This window comes from Rhizoctonia solani, chromosome 1 (genome assembly GCF_016906535.1).
Source record: "Rhizoctonia solani chromosome 1, complete sequence".
NCBI lineage: Eukaryota > Fungi > Basidiomycota > Agaricomycetes > Cantharellales > Ceratobasidiaceae > Rhizoctonia > Rhizoctonia solani.
In genome coordinates this window covers 3,150,992-3,173,309 of record NC_057370.1, presented here as the reverse complement: position 1 = coordinate 3,173,309, position 22,318 = coordinate 3,150,992, and the positions used below count along the sequence as shown (strand labels likewise).

General features: G+C 48.6%; 5 protein-coding genes across 5 annotated transcripts; 2 read left to right on the top strand and 3 right to left on the bottom strand.

The window, feature by feature from the left end:
- Positions 1-69: 69 nt before the first annotated feature.
- Positions 70-1,242, top strand: RhiXN_04566 (uncharacterized protein; the record flags this gene model as incomplete). The annotated part of the gene is made up of 6 exons (XM_043324383.1): positions 70-142; positions 195-284; positions 360-365; positions 431-930; positions 1,016-1,160; positions 1,208-1,242. The coding sequence occupies 6 exons, from the start codon at positions 70-72 to the stop codon at positions 1,240-1,242; spliced, it is 849 nt and encodes a 282-aa protein (XP_043176802.1).
- Positions 1,243-5,420: 4,178 nt separating this feature from the next.
- On the bottom strand, positions 5,421-7,647 carry RhiXN_04565 (C2H2 zinc finger; the record flags this gene model as incomplete). Its single annotated transcript, XM_043324382.1, has 5 exons — positions 5,421-6,078; positions 6,101-6,523; positions 6,714-6,797; positions 6,853-7,010; positions 7,063-7,647. 5 exons carry the CDS (start codon positions 7,645-7,647, stop codon positions 5,421-5,423), a joined length of 1,908 nt encoding a protein of 635 aa, XP_043176801.1.
- Positions 7,648-16,501: 8,854 nt separating this feature from the next.
- On the bottom strand, positions 16,502-17,609 carry RhiXN_04564 (translation initiation factor SUI1; the record flags this gene model as incomplete). The annotated part of the gene is made up of 5 exons (XM_043324381.1): positions 16,502-16,719; positions 16,767-16,923; positions 17,031-17,039; positions 17,095-17,216; positions 17,495-17,609. 5 exons carry the CDS (start codon positions 17,607-17,609, stop codon positions 16,502-16,504), a joined length of 621 nt encoding a protein of 206 aa, XP_043176800.1.
- A 455-nt stretch (positions 17,610-18,064) lies between these two features.
- Positions 18,065-20,640, top strand: RhiXN_04563 (hAT family dimerization protein; the record flags this gene model as incomplete). Its single annotated transcript, XM_043324380.1, has 8 exons — positions 18,065-18,262; positions 18,338-18,880; positions 18,929-19,144; positions 19,215-19,567; positions 19,621-20,057; positions 20,110-20,258; positions 20,344-20,517; positions 20,590-20,640. The coding sequence occupies 8 exons, from the start codon at positions 18,065-18,067 to the stop codon at positions 20,638-20,640; spliced, it is 2,121 nt and encodes a 706-aa protein (XP_043176799.1).
- A 536-nt stretch (positions 20,641-21,176) lies between these two features.
- Positions 21,177-21,728, bottom strand: RhiXN_04562 (P-loop containing nucleoside triphosphate hydrolase protein; the record flags this gene model as incomplete). The annotated part of the gene is made up of 3 exons (XM_043324379.1): positions 21,177-21,241; positions 21,471-21,584; positions 21,653-21,728. The coding sequence occupies 3 exons, from the start codon at positions 21,726-21,728 to the stop codon at positions 21,177-21,179; spliced, it is 255 nt and encodes an 84-aa protein (XP_043176798.1).
- Between the last annotated feature and the right edge of the window lie 590 nt (positions 21,729-22,318).

Here is a 22,318-nt window from a genome sequence, read left to right as displayed (position 1 = left end):
AGTGACATACCTTCGCATGACACGCCTCCGGAGAACTTAGTACAGCTTCGATCGACAACGTGGCCTATTATGCGCGAATGCTGGAACATCAACCCGGTGCATCGCCCGAGGGCTGATGAGGTGGAGCAGAGATTGCGTGAAGGTTGTTCCAAATAACAATCCTGATCGCTTGTTCTGACTTTAATCACGGATAGCTATCCTATTGGAGCACTCACATCAGTTTGGTGGTCCAATGTTCGACTCCCAATTACCTGACGAAACACGCCCAAGTGTAATTGGCGATGGTATGCGAACCACAGTCAGTTAGTTATTGAATGCCGTGCGCTCATTATCGTCTTGTTTCGGATTGTCAACTACAGAAGAGGGTGAGTACCTTGCGTTGAAGCCTCCACTAGTCAAATCTCACTGTGCTATAGCACTCTTCCTTGAGATGAAAGGGAGGAAGCTCAGGGAGGTAACCCGAACGAAGCCCGTACTACCTTGGTTGCTGCGGCCCTTGGATATCACTGCCATGGCCACAGAGATGATGCACACACTATTCAAATACAAATCGGATGGATTCTAATTGATCAGCAGCAGTTTCAAGCCGCCCAAGCTCATTTCGAGGCTGTTAGGGGTGTAGCCAATGGTGATTTGATAGTAGCGTGTAAACGAGGCTTGGCGCGAACTGCAGTTGGGTTTGGCAACTTTGACGAAGCGACCATGCAATACGGCTCAGCATTGGCACTGTGTAGGGAGGGAAGATTCACCGATTATGAGTACATGATTATCCGAGAAACCGCCAACGCCATCCTTGGTCACCCAAAAAATCAAGGCTCACCCGAAGAGAATCTCAGGTCTCGAAACATGGCGAGAGAACTCTTCAAGGAAGCCCTCTCTTTGTCCATGGATCCGAGCGTACGAACCTCGAATACCAGGTTCGAGTTCGCTGTGACCTTGTGCAACTTGAAAGAGATGCGGGGAATAAATCGCCGCTCAATCTCATGCCCTTTCAGCCTTTCGATGTGCACTCAAGACTGGTCAGCAAAATATAGCCGAGGAGGTTTACAACTACCTGTTGGACAGTGAAGTTCTTTCAGAGGCTCAGTATAGTGCTTTTTATATGGAACTTCTAGAACTACGTCCCAACAATGCGCATACATCTCATGGGGAAATAGATTGTGAGTGAGGCTTCGTATAAATAACTCCGCGCTGAAGAAAAGGCCAGCAACAAGCTCGAGCTGGGTGCTTCACCAGCCATAGGCTTATTAGTAGCGACTTGAGAACGAAGCGCCTTCTTTGACTAGGCATACAGTGTGATATCTTTGTACGGTATTGATCCCTTCAAACATGCATATTAATATCTCGCACATGTAAACCGACATTTTTATCAAACTCGGATGTGATTTAGTGACAGCCGATGTTTACGTGAGAGCCAGACAAATTCATTCTTTACAGCTTGTAATCTTATACACGTGTTATGCATGTACTGCATGATTGCTGTCCTCGTACCAAACCGATTAAAGTCAACGAGAGTTGGCCATGAGGTGGACAGTAAGCTTTCCATGCTCACTACGCCTTTTGTCACCAAGCCCCTTTGATAGATACGCGCGTCCAAACCAAATCGCAATCTAGGCATGCATTCCATCCTCATTTGATAGCGAAAATCCTTGTATTTCCTGTCTGGCTGAAAAACGTTTGCAACGCCTTCGGGCCGCGGAAACCATACCTTGCGCGAAACATTCCGCAGGCAGTCTTACTTCATGGACAAGATGTAAACGCCTTCGTATCCTCGGCCGTTCTAAGAAATCAGCCTGACCTGATCGGTGCGCGCTACTTGAACGCCAGAGTTTGAGTTGCCAAGTGAGCTTGGGCCGTTCCATGACCCGATGGAGTAAGACAGACCCATAGACATATGCGCAGGCTATTCTTTCACATTTGTTTCGTGAGAACTCGGCTACTACTCACTTAGAAAGTGGAGAAAGATGGATGATGCATGTGGTACAATTCCAAGGAATGAGTTTAGCATATGTTTGTCATCCAGGAGTTTCCAAACACACGTTATTTGGTATCCGCACAGTTCCGAATTTTCCGTTCAAACTGGTCTCTTATTAATTTAAGCCGTATGCCGCTGGCAAGGCACGGGAGTCCGAGCTGGCACATGATAAAGTTCACCGTGTCCCCCGAAAGCTAATCAGACCGGTTCGGCCGGGCGGTAGTGCACCTCAGGCCGAAAAACCCCACCAATACCCTGCCTGTCTTCATACGAACAGAAGTTTTGATTGCTGTGGTCTAAATACAGCCAAGTATGCCACGAAGGTAAATCCAATCAGAAGGACACAATCACCCCACACGATCAACTGCAAGGTAATGAAGACCTTGACTGGTGAATAGGACTTGCTCCTCGTGTATTCTCATCGCATTGTGGGGTCTAACTCTCCTCGAAGTACTGGTAGTCAAACACCAAGTTGATTAGGCTAGGCCTAGGACTCGGAGAAAATCCCGGTTCTTCCGCACAGGTCCTGGCCGGCATTAGTATAAAACTCGTGTACCTTGACATTTCGACCAAATAAAACGTATTTTCGATAAAACCTCGGGCCGGGAAAGGGGCAGGCTATCACGTTCTATCCAATTTTGACTAGACCCGCGGAGGCAGTTAACATGTTTTAATTTCAGTTAGTATCCCCCCACACACCCCGCATCAAAGACAACTTATTGATAGCCTACAACAGCTTGTACCGGCCCCACTGCACCACAGACCTCTTGGAACCAACTGCCAAAAAAAGGCTTGCATAGCGCGACCCTACTCACTCAATATAATCAACCCAGATTAACCATTGATCGGCAAAGTCATTTCCAGCATGCAAATGCGCTCCCCAGAGTCCAAATCAAAGAGTTGCAGAGATCGTTGTCCGATGCATCTCGCCGAAATCACAATCAAGAAAGAAGGCGTTGGTTGAGAACACCGGGGGTGTGCAGGGTGATCAAGCCTGGTATTAATCAAAAGACCTTCAGTTACGAAGAACAGATTTACAACGCTTCGTGTGTTCCGAGGTTAAGATGCCTAAGCGAGTTTGCGAAGTTGCGGTTGGGTGCGAGGTTGTGGATGGTAGTAATGTGGTAGTCGTGGTCAAGGTCTGAATAGATACAACAGAATCACCCTAAAGATCCGCATCGCGGGGTCCCCCACCTCTAGATCTACTCAATAGACGAGACGTTTGTGTCTCTCAAACTCGTTTGTAGTCCCCAACCATCGCTAGGATGGACTCCACTGTTCGCGAGCCATTGATACCCAACGCATCCTCGGATTTGCGAGACCCAAGAAGTATACATCTGCCCAGTTAAGTGAAGCCGCGAATTCAAACAGCGAGTGTTCTGCATGTATAGGCTAGCTTAGCCAGCAAGTCTCCCCAAGGGGAGACGCAAACCGAGTAGAGAGGAGAATAGAACAGCTCCATTGTCACCCTCGCCTTGATCCGAGAACGAACAGCTTGTCCCGCGTACTGAGATCTACGCTCCCAAAATACAAGCGATCTCGGAAATTTTTATGAGCCGTGAATTCATATACCGCATAATCACAAGCGTTTGCACCTTTGGTAAGAATTAGCACGATAACACAATCCACGCTTGAAAATACGCAAAGATCCGCCAATCGCCGTTATTGAATACGACCAGCCAAGATACAAGATTACATCACGATCATCGAACTTGGTCGGGTGAACCCCCGAATTAAATTGACTGAATGCAAGTGTGTACTGAAATTTCAGCCGGGTATTTCCTGTATGCGTTCCTATAGAATATCGATGAGGTATTTATCAATCAGCATTGGAGATGGAGGACGGTCGAGCCCAAATGCCATGGAAATCCAGACCTGGCAACGATTCCTTGTTCTTTCGCCACATAATGAATGAATTCATAGATTCTATATGGGATATACTGGGCTCCCCCGCTCATCAGCATATATGGTATCGGAGTGCCGAGGATCAACCTACTTTTTCAAACGGCTCTAATCAGAACATCTCGATTTGTATTGGATTCCTTGGAATGTCTTGGCTATCGCTCTTTCCCGTGACGCACGTAGAAAGCAAAAAACTTGAGAGGAACAATCCGGTCCTCGCATGGAGCCTATTCTAACTATATCACCACAACCATGAGGGCCGGACTCACCTGCTCAAACCTTTGGACCGCATTCATCTGAAATACAAGTAACGTACACACGCACAACAGACACAGAAGACCCGACAACACGAGTGTGTAGTTTGAAATCCTGCCACCGGATTGAATAGCAAGAGGATGAATTACAACTTGTCTATTTGCAGGCGATTCTGCCAACTGGTGGACGGTCGGGAGATGTGTGTAATACGAAGGAAGAGGTTTGTCGTCGTCTTGGTGGCCAAACTTCCTACTTTTCATTTCGCAGTGTGCCTACGCCCTCTAGGTTTCGAGCCAAACAAAGCATTGTACCGAGATTGCATACATGGGGGGGGGGGAGATGGAACCTACGCAACGGGTTTCGTATTATCCAAAACTTTTAGGGTTACTTCGGCCTGTACAGTACGAATAAATGATGGCACATGTTGTCTATGGGAAGATAGCTGATTCGAAAAGAAAAAAGGAAGGATTGTTGGAGGTGCCTCTAACCACAGCAATCTCAATCTCTCTGTGTTTGAAAAGTAAATGTGAGTACTGGCCGGGATACAGGGTTCTACCGCCGGGAGCGGCATATGATTCGGACCACCTCCTAGTCAACCTCCGAACACAATGACCAGCTTTGGTACTCATGTCACACATGTCCTTGTCCAACCTGCAAGGTCCAGGATTGCAATCTATCAAAACATTCTAGACTGTCCGACAAGGGTCGAGTGCTCAACTTCATCTGGTCACTGACATGCGCGACAAATTTTCTTGAATATAGTTACTTCCTGGCTCACACGAACAGGTCGAGGAAAACTCTATGTTTGATTGAGAAAAAGAGGTAGAAACTGCGAGCAAGAGGACGCAACAAATAACAACCACATGATGATGATGATGATGATTCAATAGCAACAGGCCGGCCGGAAGACACAGAGAGACAGCAACTAAATAAACTTGGGACGTTTGCGCGCAACAGTATGATGGGGTAAAGACAACACGTCGGAGCGGAGCGGGATGGGATGGGGGTAGGATTTAACTAGATAGGAAACACGCACACACACACAGACGGGGTGGGACTGGATGGAGATGATATGAGATGTGAGGATGAGAAGAGCGTTCGTGCCCCCAAAGCCAAAGTAAAGAGACCCGGTGGGAAGTACAAATACATCACTGCGCAGCTTGTCAACAGGTTAAAATGAAGTAGAAGAATTGAAATAGCAGCGAAGAACAAGTGTGTTCTGCATAAAATAACGAGACCCGAGCACCCAGAGAAATGGAGGGAAGAAAAGATGAAACAGCTTAGAAGCCTAGGCCGCCCGACCGCGGGTGTTGCTCACTGGGACCTGGCCGCCTTGTTGCGGGACGTTGGGTGCACCAGGATACTGGTTGGTCGTCACCTGTGGGCTACGGTAGGCAATAGGCGGTAAAGTCGGGCGAGGGCTTCTGCCATCACCCTGTTGGCCAGGAGCTGTCGGCTCGAGCTGAATCACTTGTTGAGGAGCATAGGCGCTGGGAGTTGGCGGGCCCGAGGCATTGCCGTTCATCGCACGGCCGGGGCTCTGGGGGCTGGGCATACCGGCACCGGGTCTGGATCGCTGGTTGGAAGGAGGCATGGTGTTAGGCAAGGGCTGGCCGCCGCCAGCCTCGCTTGGATAGGGACTGGGGTAGGCATAAGCACCGTTCGCATAATGGGGTCGCCCATCAGGTCCAAGAGGCTGACCGTGCTGGTCGACGTTCCACTGGCCAGGCTTTACAGACGCGGGAGCAGGAGCGACACCGTTTTGGAGGCCGAGAGCATTGGCGGCAGGAAGGGGAGCAGCCTGGGAATTGCGAGGCGATTGCTGCACGGGGCTATTGCTTCCCGAGGTGCTTGCCGCGCGGCTCGGTGCGGCCGATTGGCCGGGAGCGCCCATGGGCGTTTGTTGACCCGACTGAGTAGGATCCCGGAGCACCACCGGGAGGTCGCTGAGGAGTATATGCCGCATACTGAGGAGGGTGTCCGTTGTGGGACGCAATATGAGGAGGAGCCTGAGGCGGGCCTTGTGGGTGAACGGGGAGTTGACCAGGGCCCGGTGGAGGGTAGGGATAACCCATAGGAGGAGGATAAGGATAGTGCATAGGATGAGGCTGACCAGGCGCCGGGACAAACTGTGGTTGACCGGGGTGAACTGCAGAACCGTTGGGTGGGTACTGAGGGTAGGCTCCATAGGGAGGAGCAGTTGGCGCATAGTGGGGATGAGGAGGCGGGTACGACGGATACGGGTGAGGATGCGCTGGAGGGTGAGAAGCATGAACACCCGAGTTGGTAATGTCATCGTGGACTGCACTCTCGATGGCGCGAGCAATTGCAGCACGAGTTGCCGCCGAGTTGGAAGTTCTCCGGGACTTGGGTGACAGGTGGATGCGATAACTAGACAAGATAGTTAGCAAGCGCTCATCATCAAGTAGACCCAAACGGGAAATCAATGGGAACAACGGCAATCAAGACCGCTCATCAACTAGTCAATACGCGCCCGTGGATGAGTGCACGAGCCGCTTAGTCATGCCAAGTCGATCGCAATCGACCTCCCGCGCCTGGGAAAATGAAGAAAAGGACTCACTGTTGCTGCAAATTGTCTTGCCTCGAGCAACGAGTTTCACATCCTGGGAAAGGACACTTGTGATTCCTCTCACCGGTATGCACACTGAAATGGAAGACACGTGAGTAGGAAATAGAGTTTGTTGGTCAAGGATACGTACCGAGTGTGCCTAGCGAGATGGCCACTGGTGGAGAATGGCCGGGAGCACGTTTGGCAGACGTGCTTCTTCTTGGCCTTTTGGGCTGCCGTCGCAGGAGCAGCTGGTGCTTGTGCAGCCGCAGAGCTACCGGGGGAAGCAGGAGCGGATGAAATATCATGCTAAAAATAGATGAGTCCAGATCAGATCCCAAATGAAGCGGGACGATCTCACCTTGGCCAACTCCTTGTCATCGGCCTGCATAGGGGCAGGAGGAGGGGGCATTGAACCCCAAGCTTGCTGAGGCTGGGGTGGAGTCTGTTGCTGAATTGGGGCCGAGACAGGCAGGGCCGGAGAGGGAGGTTGAGACATCATCGGAGCTACACGAGACATCGAGTATGGATAAGACAAGGAATCGGTAACCTGAGCGAGATAGGAAGGCCCGATGGTCGCGGTCTCGGAGCGAGGAGATGGATACGAAAACGAGTTATCGGCCGAGTAGGAGGGGGAGCCGTTCGCAGATGACGTCGATGAAGACAAGGGAAGGTTGCGAACAGACGAGGCGGGAGTAGGTAAATAAGAGGAGCTCGAAGATGAGTAAGAGCTGTAGTAGGCTTGACTGGCAATAGGAGGAGAGTTAGACTCGCGCGAATGAGGCGGAGAGTAAGATGGAGAAGAGTCCGAGTAGCGTGCGGGGTAGTCGGCACTGGATGAGTAGTTGAGGAGAGCGGTGGAGAGTGAGGTCAACGACGGTAGATCGTGGTCGTTACCGGAATGCGAGGAGGATGGGACGTTGAGCAAGGCACGGATACTGGACATTGCAGAGGAAGCGCGGGTGGCAGGTGCCAGGGTGTGGTGAGCAGGGGATGGGGCCAGGGATTAAGTATGCAAAGGATGTGGATAGAAATGTATGGATGGTTCATGAGAGATCGGGGGCAGGATCCACCAGAAAAGTGGAAGACCCGAATAAACGGAACGTGCCATGAGGATCCGGGGTACGGGTGATTGGGTCCGACAGGGTCAGAACCAGTTTGGGAGAGCCAAGTATTTGGAGAGGTGGCAGCAAGTGAGCGCATAGCCGTCGAGCGCAAAGTTTGATGAGAGCAAGGGAAGGATAGGATCGGCCGTGGGCACGTCGGTCGTGAAATCCCCAGCGATAAGCACGATCCAGACCCGAACCGAATATTTTGAGTGCGTAGAGTTCCGGATTGGCAGGGACGACGAAGAACGATTACGTCGAGTTGAGCGCAGTATGCAAAATACAAGAAAATGTTAATGTCAGTATTACTCCAACAGAAAGAGGCGAATCAGAAGTCTAAATGGGCCAATGATGGAACGTGGTCATGAAAAAGAGCAAGTCTGAAGACAAACACTGGGGTGGCGTGCTGTGTCTGCGAGCGACAAGTGGGGGGCCATGTGGACCCAATGGGAGCCCCTTGGGCAGAGCGGTAGAGGCCAGACGGAACCATCGCACAGAGCGAGCTCAGGGACAGTCAAAACAAAGCGAGATGAAAGGCAAGACGTAATAGTCGTCGAGAGAAAAAAACGCGGACAAACAACGCTCAAAGGGGGTCCGGGAACAGCAGCAAGGAGATAATAGAAAAAAATCAAGTGAGAATATGACGCACCGTCGTCGCGTTGGGCGCGCGTACTATTTTGGTGGAACCAAAGGGGTCCTTGCAGGTGGACGGGTCGTGTTGGGGTCTACTTGTGGGAGTCGGTCGATTGCTCTCCCAGTCACAGCAAAGTAAAGCGAAATAATTCCACAAAGTCAGTCGTTGGCAGCGATACACTCGGCGGGAGCAAAGTGCGGGCGCTGTGCGTCGAGAGGGGGGCGAAAACGACGAGCCTGATTCCTGAGGGGGCCCTGGCCTTTTGCTCCGGATGTCCAGGGATCACGCCAAAAACCCCTCCCAAAATCTGCTTCCGGTCCCATCTGCATCCGGCTGTCACGTGATACAGACGAGACGGTGGCGTGTTTTCCCCGCCGATGGACCGTGCCACGTTTTCCGCGTCAACAAATTCCCCCTTCGGTCATCAGATGCATACATCCGGCCTCCGGTGCGCTCGACACCGGCGAACAATGTCTGGAGAATGCTCGATTCGTCATTATCCTCAATCATGCTTCCTGTCCAGCCCTCCCCTCTCCCCTCTTCCCCCAATTCCTTAGTCCCCTTTCTGAATGTCTGAGATGAAACCCTAGCGTGCGCTATGCTCATCACCTGATTAGTCCAGCGTCTATGAGATTCGTTCCGAGGTTCCCGAAGTGCACACTCATTCCTAAATCTCTAATCTCTCATCTCCCAAAATGACCAAGTCTGACGGACAACGGGACGGCACTTCCGTCCTTGGCAATGTCCACTCCCATATTCAGTCTTCCCAACGCCCACAAACAATAACGCACCACCACGCCCGCCCAATGAGTTTTGTCTCAGCCACGCTCGGTGCCGCGAAGCGCGCCTTCATCCAAAAAAGAAGATGAAGAAGAACAAACGAAAGAAAGAGACGTAAACTAACACCAGCCTCCCCACGAGGCCCACAAAAAAAAAAAAGAGTCGCCCTTCAACTCCGAAATACGACAGACGCTTACGTCCTAATTCAAGGCCACGCCTTTTACATTTGAGACATGCTCCGTTGCCTCCGTATTCCAATCTACACACACATACACACGCGTGACTTGCTCTACTTGGCAAATGACACCGTCGCCACGTGGCAATCGTTGCTGCACTTAAATTGCAGCGTGCCTTGAATTAAATATGACTAACACTTGTCATCTCTTAAACAGGTTGACTCGGTGCCACAACTGGTGCATATACAGACTAGTCCATACATTCGAATTCAAACACTTCTACCTATTCCAACAAAACGCAGGTTCTTATGATCGGCACATGCGCGGATAGGGTAATATACATTCGTGTTCGCCGTTCGGGAATTACCTACCTCACGGCCAAGCTATAGAGAAGTATCATTCAGTCTGGTTCGTAAGATAAGCATCCTATTCAACATTTCGGGGAGCTCCCCATGTCCTATTGACTTGCGGTCGACCCCCAAAAAGGCACTTCGACTAAACCATTCAAGAGAGAGGGGGGGCTGATTCACCATTGAGAGGTTTGCACCTCGTTTCATTTCTCCTGAACCTCTTCTTCCGATCTTGTATATTACCATATCTCCTTCGGTCAAATCGATCGCGCCCCGCCCCGGTAATCTTCGGTCGTTCAAGCTGAGCATGAAAAATATTCAGAAATCAGAAAAATTACACGATCCTAGCAAAGTCCATCATAGAAGTACAAAGCAAAGAAGCAATTAATCCCACCATCGGCATTCTCGGTTTCAACGCTCCAAATCACGCATCTATACTCAACTGCTTAAACCTCATATGGAAAATCGGCTTGAGGAGGGGGGAGGGAGGGAAAGAAGTTGGAGCGTATGTTACATGTGCGTTGAGAACGCATGTGGTTGGTTTGTGGTGATGATGATCGTAGTACCATGGTAAATGTTCTAAAATGTCCCGACTGGACGGCCAACCTGGATCGCGGATCGCTTCGCGAAACACTCTACACACACCTACACTCGACTAGATCTGAATAATGCACCACACACGCGCGTGCGCACGCGGGAGGGACACTTCCATATCCAATGCTGTACAGTACCTCCAGTTCCCGGGTCGGTAAGATCGGCTGACTTTATTCCCGGCAACAGCCTATGACTATTTTGTCAATTCGTCGCCTCAGTTGTAGAGAACAGTATAGTCAGCCGACTTGAAACTCGTAATAAATCCAATAAGCTATTTGCACTCTTCTCGTCCCCCGCAACACGAGTATACACACCAAGTGTTTGATCGTCATGCATCCGGCCGGCCCGCTTAGAGAGCGCACAACTTGTCTTTATATGGAATTTGACATAGTCTGGTGGCTGAAGTGTAATGCATACCCATCCATTGACTTTACTCGCCTTCAATTCAAAGCCGTACCAAGCCTATATTATCACACTTGTGCCACAAATTGTCGGCCGGCACAACAGAGCCCGCGCGGTCCATAATCCATAAAGATAACTTCTCCATTGTCGGTAGACGTCATCAACCAAACTGCGGAGACAGATTTAGCCTGGTATCGATGTCACCTTAATATTTAATGTTGATCGCCCCTAGCTCCGGTTGCTCAGTTTGGTGATTCCACGACACTTCCCAGAACGGGGTTACTGTATGGACTTTGCAGCTTCGCGAATTTGATACAGCGGTTCAAGGCCAAGAATCAAGATGGACGGAGTCTTGGGTAACAGCTTAGTCAGTTGTGTGCACATCTGCGCGTGTCGACGTTGGATTAGAGAAATGCGGTAGAGTGCAGTCCCCCCCCCTCTTGGTAGCCAAAAAGGTCCTATAGATGTAAGTTGAGAAAATCTTGTACAGCACCGTAGCCATGAGAATCGGGTTGAATGCCCGACTGTAACCTTAGCCGCGCGGATCACAAGAGTAGTCACTATCATGTACGCTGGTTGGCTCGAACCATGAAATGAAGCTGGATTCCCAACCTTATTGACAGGATTGGCAAGATGGGAACGGTGGACCCTTGTGTGTAGAGCATATAAGATGCACTGAAAGGCTGATCGACGTGCTGCACATTGGATCTGTCATGACTGTATCGCTGTAGCGTGGTGGGCGCAATTTATAATTTCCTACCTTGTTCGGTAGGTTTCCGAAAATACGCCCTGATCTGTTGTGTGCCATTATCCAATATGGAGTTGCTGGGCATGAAGGCACATCTCTTCAGAACTGAGCCTGCTAACCTCGCCACTTGGATAAATATGGATAAGATAAAATAAGAAACTTGCAAGTATTCATATCTACCACTCGCTAAAGACACGCACGCCATCATCTCATGTAATAACTTCGAATTCTACCTTTACTCACGTCATTGCCCCTTGGGATAAATGGCATGTACCCTCGATCTTATGTTCCGAGGGACCCCATTTACCAGCTACAACACCATAAGCCAAAATGACTTCCAACCTTCTGGTGTACTTCGCACTTTGAGACTTAACCTTCACACGGCCCCACCTTCACTTCCTTCCAAAAAAGTCAAACGCCGAGAGAAACGGAACTTGGGGCAATAGACACCATGATTTAATGAAATCTCGTACACTAAGTTTATTCATGCTCCGACCATTAAAGCGTAGTTAGGGGGAGGGGGCGAGACAGACCGGACGGATCAGAGGCTGCGTGCACCGAGACCGCTCAAACAGGCGTTAGAGATGGCGGCGGCTCATTGAAAACCTTAGTTCACGTTCCAGACACTCAGGAAGGGCATCCCCGCAGACGTATGCATATTCGCGTCCTCCGTGATACTCTTATCCAAAAGAGGTTCGCTAGGGCTGAAGTGGCGCGCTGACTCAGGCGCATGAATGGGGCTCAATCGGCTTCTAATGAGTCAAATGTCAATCGTGGGCTATTGATCGGCGGGGCTAAATACTGTCCAGATCTGGGCGTTGATTACTATTAAAAGATCGGACTCAGAAACTGGTGTCCATAACTGCCCCCACATATACTCGCTGGTAATTTTGTGTTTAGATGTATTATTTCCCGAATCAGGACGCTTACGCCATCTTGACAAGTCCGAGTTTGCAAAGATCCGACAGATAGAGCTGCAATTGGCACTGTCAAAAGCCTTACAAAGCGATAGGGTTAGATATATCGGATAGTACATCGTCGTTGTTAAGTCGGTCACCGGTGTCACCTGGCCGAGATCGTTGGGCGCTCGTGTACCCTATCGGTTACTTGTAACCTTGTGCTCTAATACATTCTCGGCGTGCTCGGGTGTACTTTGTACTTCCAGCAGTTAGACATACCGTGTAAAAATAATGGGTCAGCCATACTATTACTCGGTTGTTGCCGAATCAATGGCTTAAAGGATTATCATTACTGGGAGCGTGAGTATATGCAGCGTGCGAAATCACAATAATCTATTGAAATAGCTTACATTCTAGGCTTCATTGTGTGCCGAATGACAGGAGACATGATTGACAGAGAAGTCAAAAACATACAGGATAGTCCTCTGGTTTGATCGAACGAGATACAATCGCATGAGATCTTGCTGGGCACTATTTGGAGCTTGAACCCCAGCTCTACCAGTCTGGAACCCAATGCTCAATCCTGGGAGCGATTGATACGAATGCATGCGGAAACCCGTGAGGCGAGCAACTTTAGAGATGCCGATGTGTAAATAAAATACAATAGTGTGTTACGTGAAACGTGTATGTACGTACAAAAAAATTCTTCGCGAAAACAAACCCAGTGTCTTGTCGTGGAAGTTTGTTGCCGAGACCATACGGATGGAGAAAACCTTGAAATTCAGGCTAATGCTAGTAGCATCAAGCGCGCTGCTTTGTTGGTACACATCTCCGGTAACTAATCAAATCAGAGATTTCCCTGCAAAGGCGTCGATCAAGTCCCTGATATCTCCAAGGTAAACCTGCACTGTGGCTCCCACACGTGGATGTGGCTATACAGTTCCCGGTTTCGATACAAGACAGTGGCGACAGGTTTTTGTAGCAAGCTTTCGTTTCGACATTGAGTCTAGCAATAGATAAATTATGCTCAAAAGATATGCCCAAAAATAGTTGGCATCCCACATTCCGACCCTGAACATATCCAAACATTTTCAAAATGCTAAATATGTACTATCTTTATAGCGTTTATCGATCGTATTAAAGTACGTCTTCCGCCCTGCCCTATCTACACTTCCGCGCGGGCACATGGCAGAACCAGCAGTTATCGGGCATACAGCGGCCTCTAGGCAACGATGATAGGCGAACCACGTGAATGCTGTGATTTTCGGCATGGATTTCAAAAGTTTCTCGATTGCACAACACGCGGCATTAGTCGGGATCATTTAATACAGGCCTTGGGTCAAGCTATGCATACTTGCCTAGACCTCCAGGGCAACTCTTAACACTGGATACCATGGGTTGATAACTTGTATGTGCGCTTTGATGCAATTCCTTATCTCGGTATCCAAGTAGTCAGCAATGAACTATGAGAGGCGACTAGTTTCACGGAGTCGTGAAGAGCACTACTGCTGGTTCATCTTCGCCGAGATCGGAAGCAAACATCTTCTACCAATAAATAAGCAACCTCATACGGCGATCATAACCAAGCGGATTGACCGAGCCCGGGTAACCCATTAGTAACACTTGCGTGATGGTTTGATGACTGGTGCATAGGATTTGATACATAAATTGCAGTTTATATGGAACTCAGCTCGGGTCCTTCGGAGACATAGACTCATCTGGTTTAAGGCATTATCCCGTCCCTTCTTGTGGGCCAGCGATGGTTTCCTGTAACCCTAAAAGAGTTTTTGAGATCTCATAGCGGTGTTACACGCACGCGTGGTCTCTAGTGTTTGATTGTTCCTGAGAAATATTAGGGAACGACTTATGGCCAAATATCAGGATGTCAAAAATTACTCCACCCCTCCAGTCATTTTCAAGTGGATACTCCATCAATCATCCTTAACATAGCTTAGTGTATGGGTTGATCATCGACTGGACTCCGCCGATTCTATGCCACACTCGCCGGCTTACGGAGATACTAGAAAAATATCTTCAACCGTAGCCACACCTCCAGCCTCATACTGCATACGACTTAAAAACCTATTTGTTTGGAATATCAATCGCCCAAGCCAGCTTGCCGCATTGTGACAGTATTCAACTTCTAAAAAAAGTAACAATGCCAAATGAGGAAATACTACAATACCAATGTTCCGCAGCGAAGTAACACATGAACGACAGTAGGCCTCAAAGCATACAAATCGTGCTGTAAGAAGTTCGGGGATCGGAGCTTCCGTGTACCACGGACATCATTTTAGGTATGAGCTCGGCACTCAACTATGTTACCGGAGTCTTTACATCAAAAATTAATAAGGTACACTCCATGAACGGACGAAGGAGGATACGCACAAGGCGGCTCCCGTATCCCGCTCCGGTATGGAAGGAACGAAAAAGCTTGTTGATCCTACCAAGGTGATGGTGCTGAGGCAACATGATCTCTCATTTGACAGCCACCCGTCAAGATCGAAATTATGGTTGTCCTCAATCTTGGACGCTGTTCGTAATCCAACGATCGAGGCCCCATAGTTTCACGATGCGTGTAAAAAAAATAAAACATTCCTTTCAAGTATCCCAGTGCCTAACCATTACGTTCACAATATCCATCGTCTAGGATACGCTCCAATAACGAGCATTATTTCGTTCGGGTGGGTCCGGTCTAGGATCCCCATTGGGATACTTCTCGGACTTCTCGACTCACACGCCTATGTTGGTAGAAGAGTATCTTCCGTCCGAGACCTCGTGTCAAACCATGACCGGGACAGAAAATGGCCCCAGTCCACTTCTGATTGTGGTACGCGCACAATAAATCCCGGTATCAATAAAATACTTGATCATAAGAGAACAAAGACGGAAATCAGGGAAATTGAAGGTCGACCGGTCCGCTATAGAACCGTCGCATATATAGTAAATCTCAGATTTTCTTTATTAGTGATGTTCTGAAATTATACGCGACCACAAGAGGCTGGAAGGAACCTTCAGAATATACACATCACATTTCAGACCTTCTGATCAAGAAGCGATCCCCGCATTGAACTATGGTGGCAGCGGCCGTCGGAGACCCTAGTGCCACCCCAGGCACTTGCATACGTCGTTCATTAGCACGTTTATCACGTAGCGCAAAACAGAGGGCCCGAATGGGTCACTCAGAGATCATAGTTAGATACCATGGCTTGATGAGGGTGCTAAGCTTTAGTTAGATGTCTATCAAGCTGAGGGACACGTCATTTAACCGTTACTGTTCTTACCCAAGTCGTAAGCTTGCGGCCAAGTAATATCAAGCACATCAGCCTATAGCAAACCAGAGAACATCTTTGTGGAGCTTTCTAGATATCTCATACGTACCTCTCCGAGCGCCTGAAACAAACCGCTGGCATACTAATCAGCAAAACAGGAATGATCAAAGCCTAGGGGCTTAATCGATTGCGGGTGATGTGTAGTGGTTCTTCCACTACCATTCATTGTGGGGAGTTTGTCTGCTGTATAGCCGATTGAGCTTCGCATGGCTCTTATTACGTTAAACAGGTCCTGAGATATCCCCCACATATCCCCATGGACGGTGCCGGTTTGTAGGGATACTTTAGCGCTCTAGCCCGGCCTAGTCTAGGGTCAAAGGGAATGAAATCAAACCTAACTGTGTGCTCAAAATCTTAATATGTGACCAACACATATATGTCCACCACTGGTATGTTGTCTCGTGGAAAGTCATTTTCGGGCAGCCGCGTCCCTTAAAATCATGATGCGAGCCAGTATGTGACACTCAAGTTTAGGGTGATAAAACCGAGGTTTAACCTTAGCCATTCTACGGGAACCTTTTCACCAGGTAATCTCTGACCCACGTAGATCCTTTGATTCATGAAATGTCCGTTGCAAGACAGAGCTTGGGATCTATATCTTCCAGTTGCAGCGCCCAATCTGTACATCTATCACCTGGAATAATATCGGTACAGATATGGGGCCATGGACTTGACAAGTTGAGGCTAGTATACATGAAGATCTATCCAAACATTTGTTCATTATTTGCACAATTGTGTCATAGAGAAAAGCAAGTTAGCTCGCGCCAGCGGGATTATACCTACTCGGCGGACTTCTTTTTCTTCTCCTCGATGCAGACTACATTGTCCTCGGGCACTCCCTTTAGAACCCCCACTTGATTTTCTATCATTTCCACAATGTCATCAGTGACATCGCCTTGTACTACAATCTCATCTTGGCCTTGCGGATTTTTTGTAACTGATGAACCCGTGGCGAACTTTTGTGCAAATAATTTTGCTGCCTTTTTGAGATCGACATCTGGGGTAGAAGGACGCGGGGTCAGTAAAGTTAAAACCAAGACAGACCTCCGATCGCCATGTTAATGGCGAATCCGATACATGATGGTGTTTCCAGCAGGAAGATGGGTGCAAAGTGAATAAAGGATTGCTGACCAAAGGCTTCCAAACCATGGATAGAGGTGACATGCTTGCGCTTATTACGTTCGATTCTTTTGATTGTAATCTGCAACAACCGTGTATGAGCTCACAACACGGAAAAGGGGTCCTCTGAGCACGTATTGATTGATGCCTTGCAGTGGCACCCATCGACTCGAAGGATTTGCGACTCACCTTGGCAGCCTAGCCCAAGTGTAGATCAGTTTATCCGGACACCCCAAGGCATCAAAGTACATACCTTTTTCTTCTTCAAGTCGGCCTCCGCTTTGACATCAGCTTTTGCTTCCAAGTCGGCAGCTTTCTTGTCAAGTTTAGCTTGTGCCTCAAGTGATAGTGCCTCAGCTTTTTGTTGTAGTGCATCTGCAAAGTTAAGCGCCACAACCCCGGTTGTCAGATCTCTAAATCTCAAAAAAGGAGATGGGCATGACCCCAGGCGATGATAGTATCACAAGGAGGTATCACTCTTACCTTGGCTGTAGTACTTGTCAAACAACTCCGAGTGGGCCTCTTGCAGCCATGCTTTGCATTTAGTACTGAAGATCCAAATTCGCAGTACTCTGGAGGGAACGAGCAAACTGACAAAACCAAGGTTAAATACTAGTAGATGTGGCACAGAAGTACGATCGTATGAAACATACCTGAACAATATAACACGTTTAATGGCTGTATAGCCTGAGATACCTGTTCCGAGCCAGAAGGTAGAGGAGCCTCTTCTTTTACTGGGGCAGGGGCACTTTGGTGGCCTTTGGGCATGGCGGATAGGGGCAGGAGGTAGGGGATACGTTAGTTTGATTACTTAGCCCAGTGTTGTTACGGGCTCCACAAACTCGAGAACTAGTTCGGTTCGTTGGCCCGGTTCGTTGGCTGACTAAGCAGTTCGTCCAAGTTGTTGGTCTGTTCATGATCATGTGACCCACATGACTGAAATTGTCGTCCAAGTTGTTGGTCTGTTCATGATCATGTGACCCACATGACTGAAATTGTAAATAAGAAGTGCAAAATCACGCAGAGCAGCAGCAGAGACTCTAGTAAATGGAAAAAAATGACAGATATGCAGGTGAAAATGACGAAAGAGCTGTAAAAATGACCAAAGAGTGACGAACGTCTACTTGGGCAATGCAAGTACAAAGTAGAAAAGGGCTGCTGAATCAAAGCCAGGACTTACATTTGATCCCTCCCCGTCTTCTTGATCTGCTGCTTCTAGCAACATGGCACCAACAAGCTGGACCTGGACCTACTTCTGTCAAGGCAAGAGACGCTACCAGAAGAACAAGACAAACTACGAAGCATACTGTCGAGGATGTGTAATGCACTGGACGGAGAATCTGGAGGAAGCTGACCAACAAGCGGTGGCGGAAGGAGAGAGTGTTCTGTTAGTCCGAGACAAGGGTGAATTTATAAGGCCGGTATGTACCTTACTCTCTTTATAACACGCATATATGCTGATTTGGAGTGTTTAATCAGCATGTCGGATAGCTAAGCCAATGTGTGGCCGCCCTTCAACATTTCGAGCCCATATTCGAAAATGTCCCTATGTGGCTGCAGAGGCCAAACAGAAACTTGCTGAGGAAGATTCTGCTAGGAACCCACCCAATGAGCCAAACGGTTTGGGTCCTGATTTGGGTGTACCATCAGCCCTGCTGCCTGCTGTTGACTCGTCTCACACCTCAGCTTCCTTCCTGCCACCAGACCATGGCATCCAGATTCGTGCTCCTCTTAACCTCACTCCTGCCGAGACTGAAATCTTTCAAGCCAAAATCCTCCGCCTCTTTATTGCCAATAATATTGCCCTTCGTGCTATTGACTCAGTTGAAACTTGGCTTTTTTTCAACCAATATTTCCCTGGTGCCCCTTTGCCTACTCGACAAGCCCTTGCTGGACGAATTCTCAAGGAGGCGGTTCGGAAGTCGGAGGAGAATATGGTCAAGGCTGTGTATGGTAAAATGGCTACGGGGTTGAGCGATGGGTGGAAGGACAAACGGAAACGTGCGCTATTGGCATATATGGCTAATGTCAATGCTACGGTATGTCTTATGCTGTTTGAGTAGTATACTTCTACTAATATCATTTAGGCTTATACTGTTGGCATCAAGGATATTTCGGCACTCCCCAAGACCGCTGAGAATCACCTCAAAGTTGTGAAGGAGGCAATCAAACAATGCAAGGAAGATCTGGGTATGAATATTGTTGGATGGGTGTCTGATGCTGGAGGCGATTCGCGTGGTATGAGGATTTGTCTGGGAAAAGAGCATCCAGAACTGCTTCTATTTGATTGTTGGGCTCATCAGGTAAGATATAGTCGACAATTTCTAGGCACTTATTGTTTATAACCAAACTAACTAATACTAATGCTGTTAGATTCAGTTGGTTGTTGGCGATGTCCTCAAGCTCAAGAATGATCTTGTTGCTGCAGGCGACGATGCACAAGAGATTGCGAAATGGTTTATATTGCATAGCCAAGCACTCGGGCTTCTCCACGACGAACAGGTGAAGGCAACCGGTCGATCTCGCATGTATACGGTCCCAAACCTCACTCGTTGGACAAGCCACTACATTACTGCACAAGGACTTCTCGACGACCGCGGTCCGTTGCAAGCAACTGTTGCTTTGCACCGTGATCGACTGATGCAGATTGGATCACGGGATCCTGAGCGTACCAAACGTGTTCTTGCCGCTGTTGAACAACCCGAGTTCTGGAGGAGGCTTGGAGAGTGAGTGTTTAGCGTACATGAAGTCATTTTCGCATTACTTACACTCTGGTTAGACTTACTTCATATCTTCGACCCCTGGCTATAGCGTTAAACATTGCTCAGGCTGCTGATACACGCCTCTATCATATTCTCGTCACTCTTGGCCGGTTGTATCAACTTTTCGACGACCCAAATATCGATCCCGAGGTTCGAATCCGCGTGCTTGCTAGTCTCGAGCTTCGGTGGCGAAAGTCAGATCAGGATGCTTTCATTTTGGCTATCTTCTTCCACCCATATATCCGGTGTCGTCTCTTCAGCCCAAACAGCCCCGATTTTTGCGCCAATGCGCTTTACACTGTTGTTCAACGAGTCTTCGAGCGTGTTTTTCAGAAAGCCTCGGAATGGTGCGATTTAACATGGAATTACTATAGGGCAAGGATATTAATCTCGACGCAATTTGGTCAACACTTCCCTGCCCCGGAACGGTCAACACGGGTCGTCACCAGCTTGCGTGCCTCGCAAGGCTCATCCTTTCGATTGTGGCTAATTCTGCTGGCTGCGAGCGATTATTCAGTCGTATGGGGAATATTCATACGAAGCTCCGAACCGATTCAATTTCAAGCGCGTACACGACATTGCTACAGTCGCTATGGACATCGATGCTCAACACCAAGCCGCTGGTCTCACTCGGAGCGAACGAGGCGACATTTCGGTACGCCTCGACCACCTCCAGCTTTACGCACTGCTAGCGAGACGGAGGAGCCCACTCTCGATTTGCTTCCTGACCCCCCTTTGAGACAATCCCTAACAATGATAGCATTGACTCGGGAGACGAGGAGGAAGAGGAGCCAGGGGAGCAAAACCTAACTACCCTTGCCACGCAGTTCAACCAGCGCTTGACGAGGACAGCGATGGGGACGAGGAGCTCCCCGTACCCTCTGCCGTTTCGAGCCAAACTCACACTCGCCCTCGTAGGCTTCGCTTGTATTTCAGCAAGGCTCACGCGATTCCTCTTTCCGAGGTATTTAATTTTTCGGGTTCAGTTGAGGGTGTCGACGAGGGCTCGGGGTGTTCTGGAAGTTTGGAGTGTCTAACTTAGCTAAGGAGCGTGATGTTTACGAGGCCATTGCGTCTATGCGCGAGTGACCAAGTCGTCTTGTAGCTATTTGTACTATATTGCGCTAATTTGAAATTTAAGACGAACGAACCAACGTTTTTTTCCAACTAGTTGGCTCCACAGTTCGGTCATCGGACAAACTCGGGTTTATTGTCGGTTCATAACAACACTGCTTAGCCCAGCGTGATGTCCCAGCAAAGGTGACTTTGATTACCTAAGCGATGAGGGCGATGACCCTGTGCAAACTTTCCGTGCGTTCGTTCAGCGCCATTCCTCAATGCCCGTGCATGTTTATCGCAAGTATGTGTGGCTCCAATGGCCTCGCTTCTTTACATAGCAAACATGTCAATCGATAGGCCAAACGTATATTCCATCACTGGCAGTAACAATAGGGTAGATGTTGCATTCCGTTTACACTTCTTCATTCAGTAATCAAGCTGGGTCGATACAAATGTCTAAGATATAGCAATGCGGATAGAATATTTGATACAACCAAGGAACCAATTAGCGAAATTAAGCGACTTTGCCTCCGGTCGCGGTTTTGCTGAATAATTTGGCTTTCTCAATTGCAGCCATACCTACAAAGACGAGGGTGGTTAGCATGTGCCTCGGTACCGTGATTGCAGCGTGTTGATGAACGTGGGACGTAACACAGAATGTCCGAATCAAACGGGTTCGAAGTCGTTGCCAAGTCCCAAGCATGTCTCCCTTAATCCATTGACAGATTTCGGATAAGAGCCGCCGGCCGTGGGTAACGAGTCGAGACCAGAGGAAATGGGGCATTGCAGGGCCAATATATGCACTCACTGTCTTTGACAAGCATCGCCTTGTATGCCTTGATATCGATGTCTTCCTTGGTTAAGTTCCGAATCTTTTTATCTTTAACTTCCCATAGCTCGCGTGCGACCTGTGAGATGAGACCTATTATCCCAAAAGAGAAAGAAACATCAGATGATCGCTAGTGCACAAGCGAAAGAATTCTAGCGTACGGAAGTCGTGCGAGACGATAACAACGCCACCCTCAAACTCGTTAATCGCAGTGGCGAGAGCATCAATCGAACTCATGTCAAGGTGGTTTGTCGGTTCATCTGTCGGCAATTCGGCGAGGAACAGTAATTGCACCAATAGGGAGCCCGGACACGAGTCGGCGTTGTCGTTGTAGGATTGTATACCCAGGATCGATATAAAAAGTGCGGGTAGCGTCCAAGGATGTCCACGGGTGCAGATGTAGGTTCACGAGAGCCATAAGGGTTGAAACGAATTGGTCCATAAAACAAATCGAATGATTGTCATGATTCGGAATGAGGATCGAATATTGGGAGTTGGATATGCAGTTGAAAAACGAATGTTAGCTCCACAGATATTGCTGTGATTAGAATGACGACATGTGGTATTAGAAACCCCCAAATGCGTCATCTCGGGCAGGTGCCCAGCCATAATTGATGATCATGTTGGGGGCGTCTGAAACGTTATATCAAGGCTCCGATCGGGCTTTGAGCATCACAAGCTCTGAAGTTTGTATCGTAGAGTATATAGACTCTAAGGAACGGCAATGGCCGAGGAAAGCCGGTTGGAGAGTTGGCTAAATCTCCCATGCCGTAGGGGTACTGAATTTAAAACAAAAGAATAGACTTACCAAGTAGTAAGACATGGGG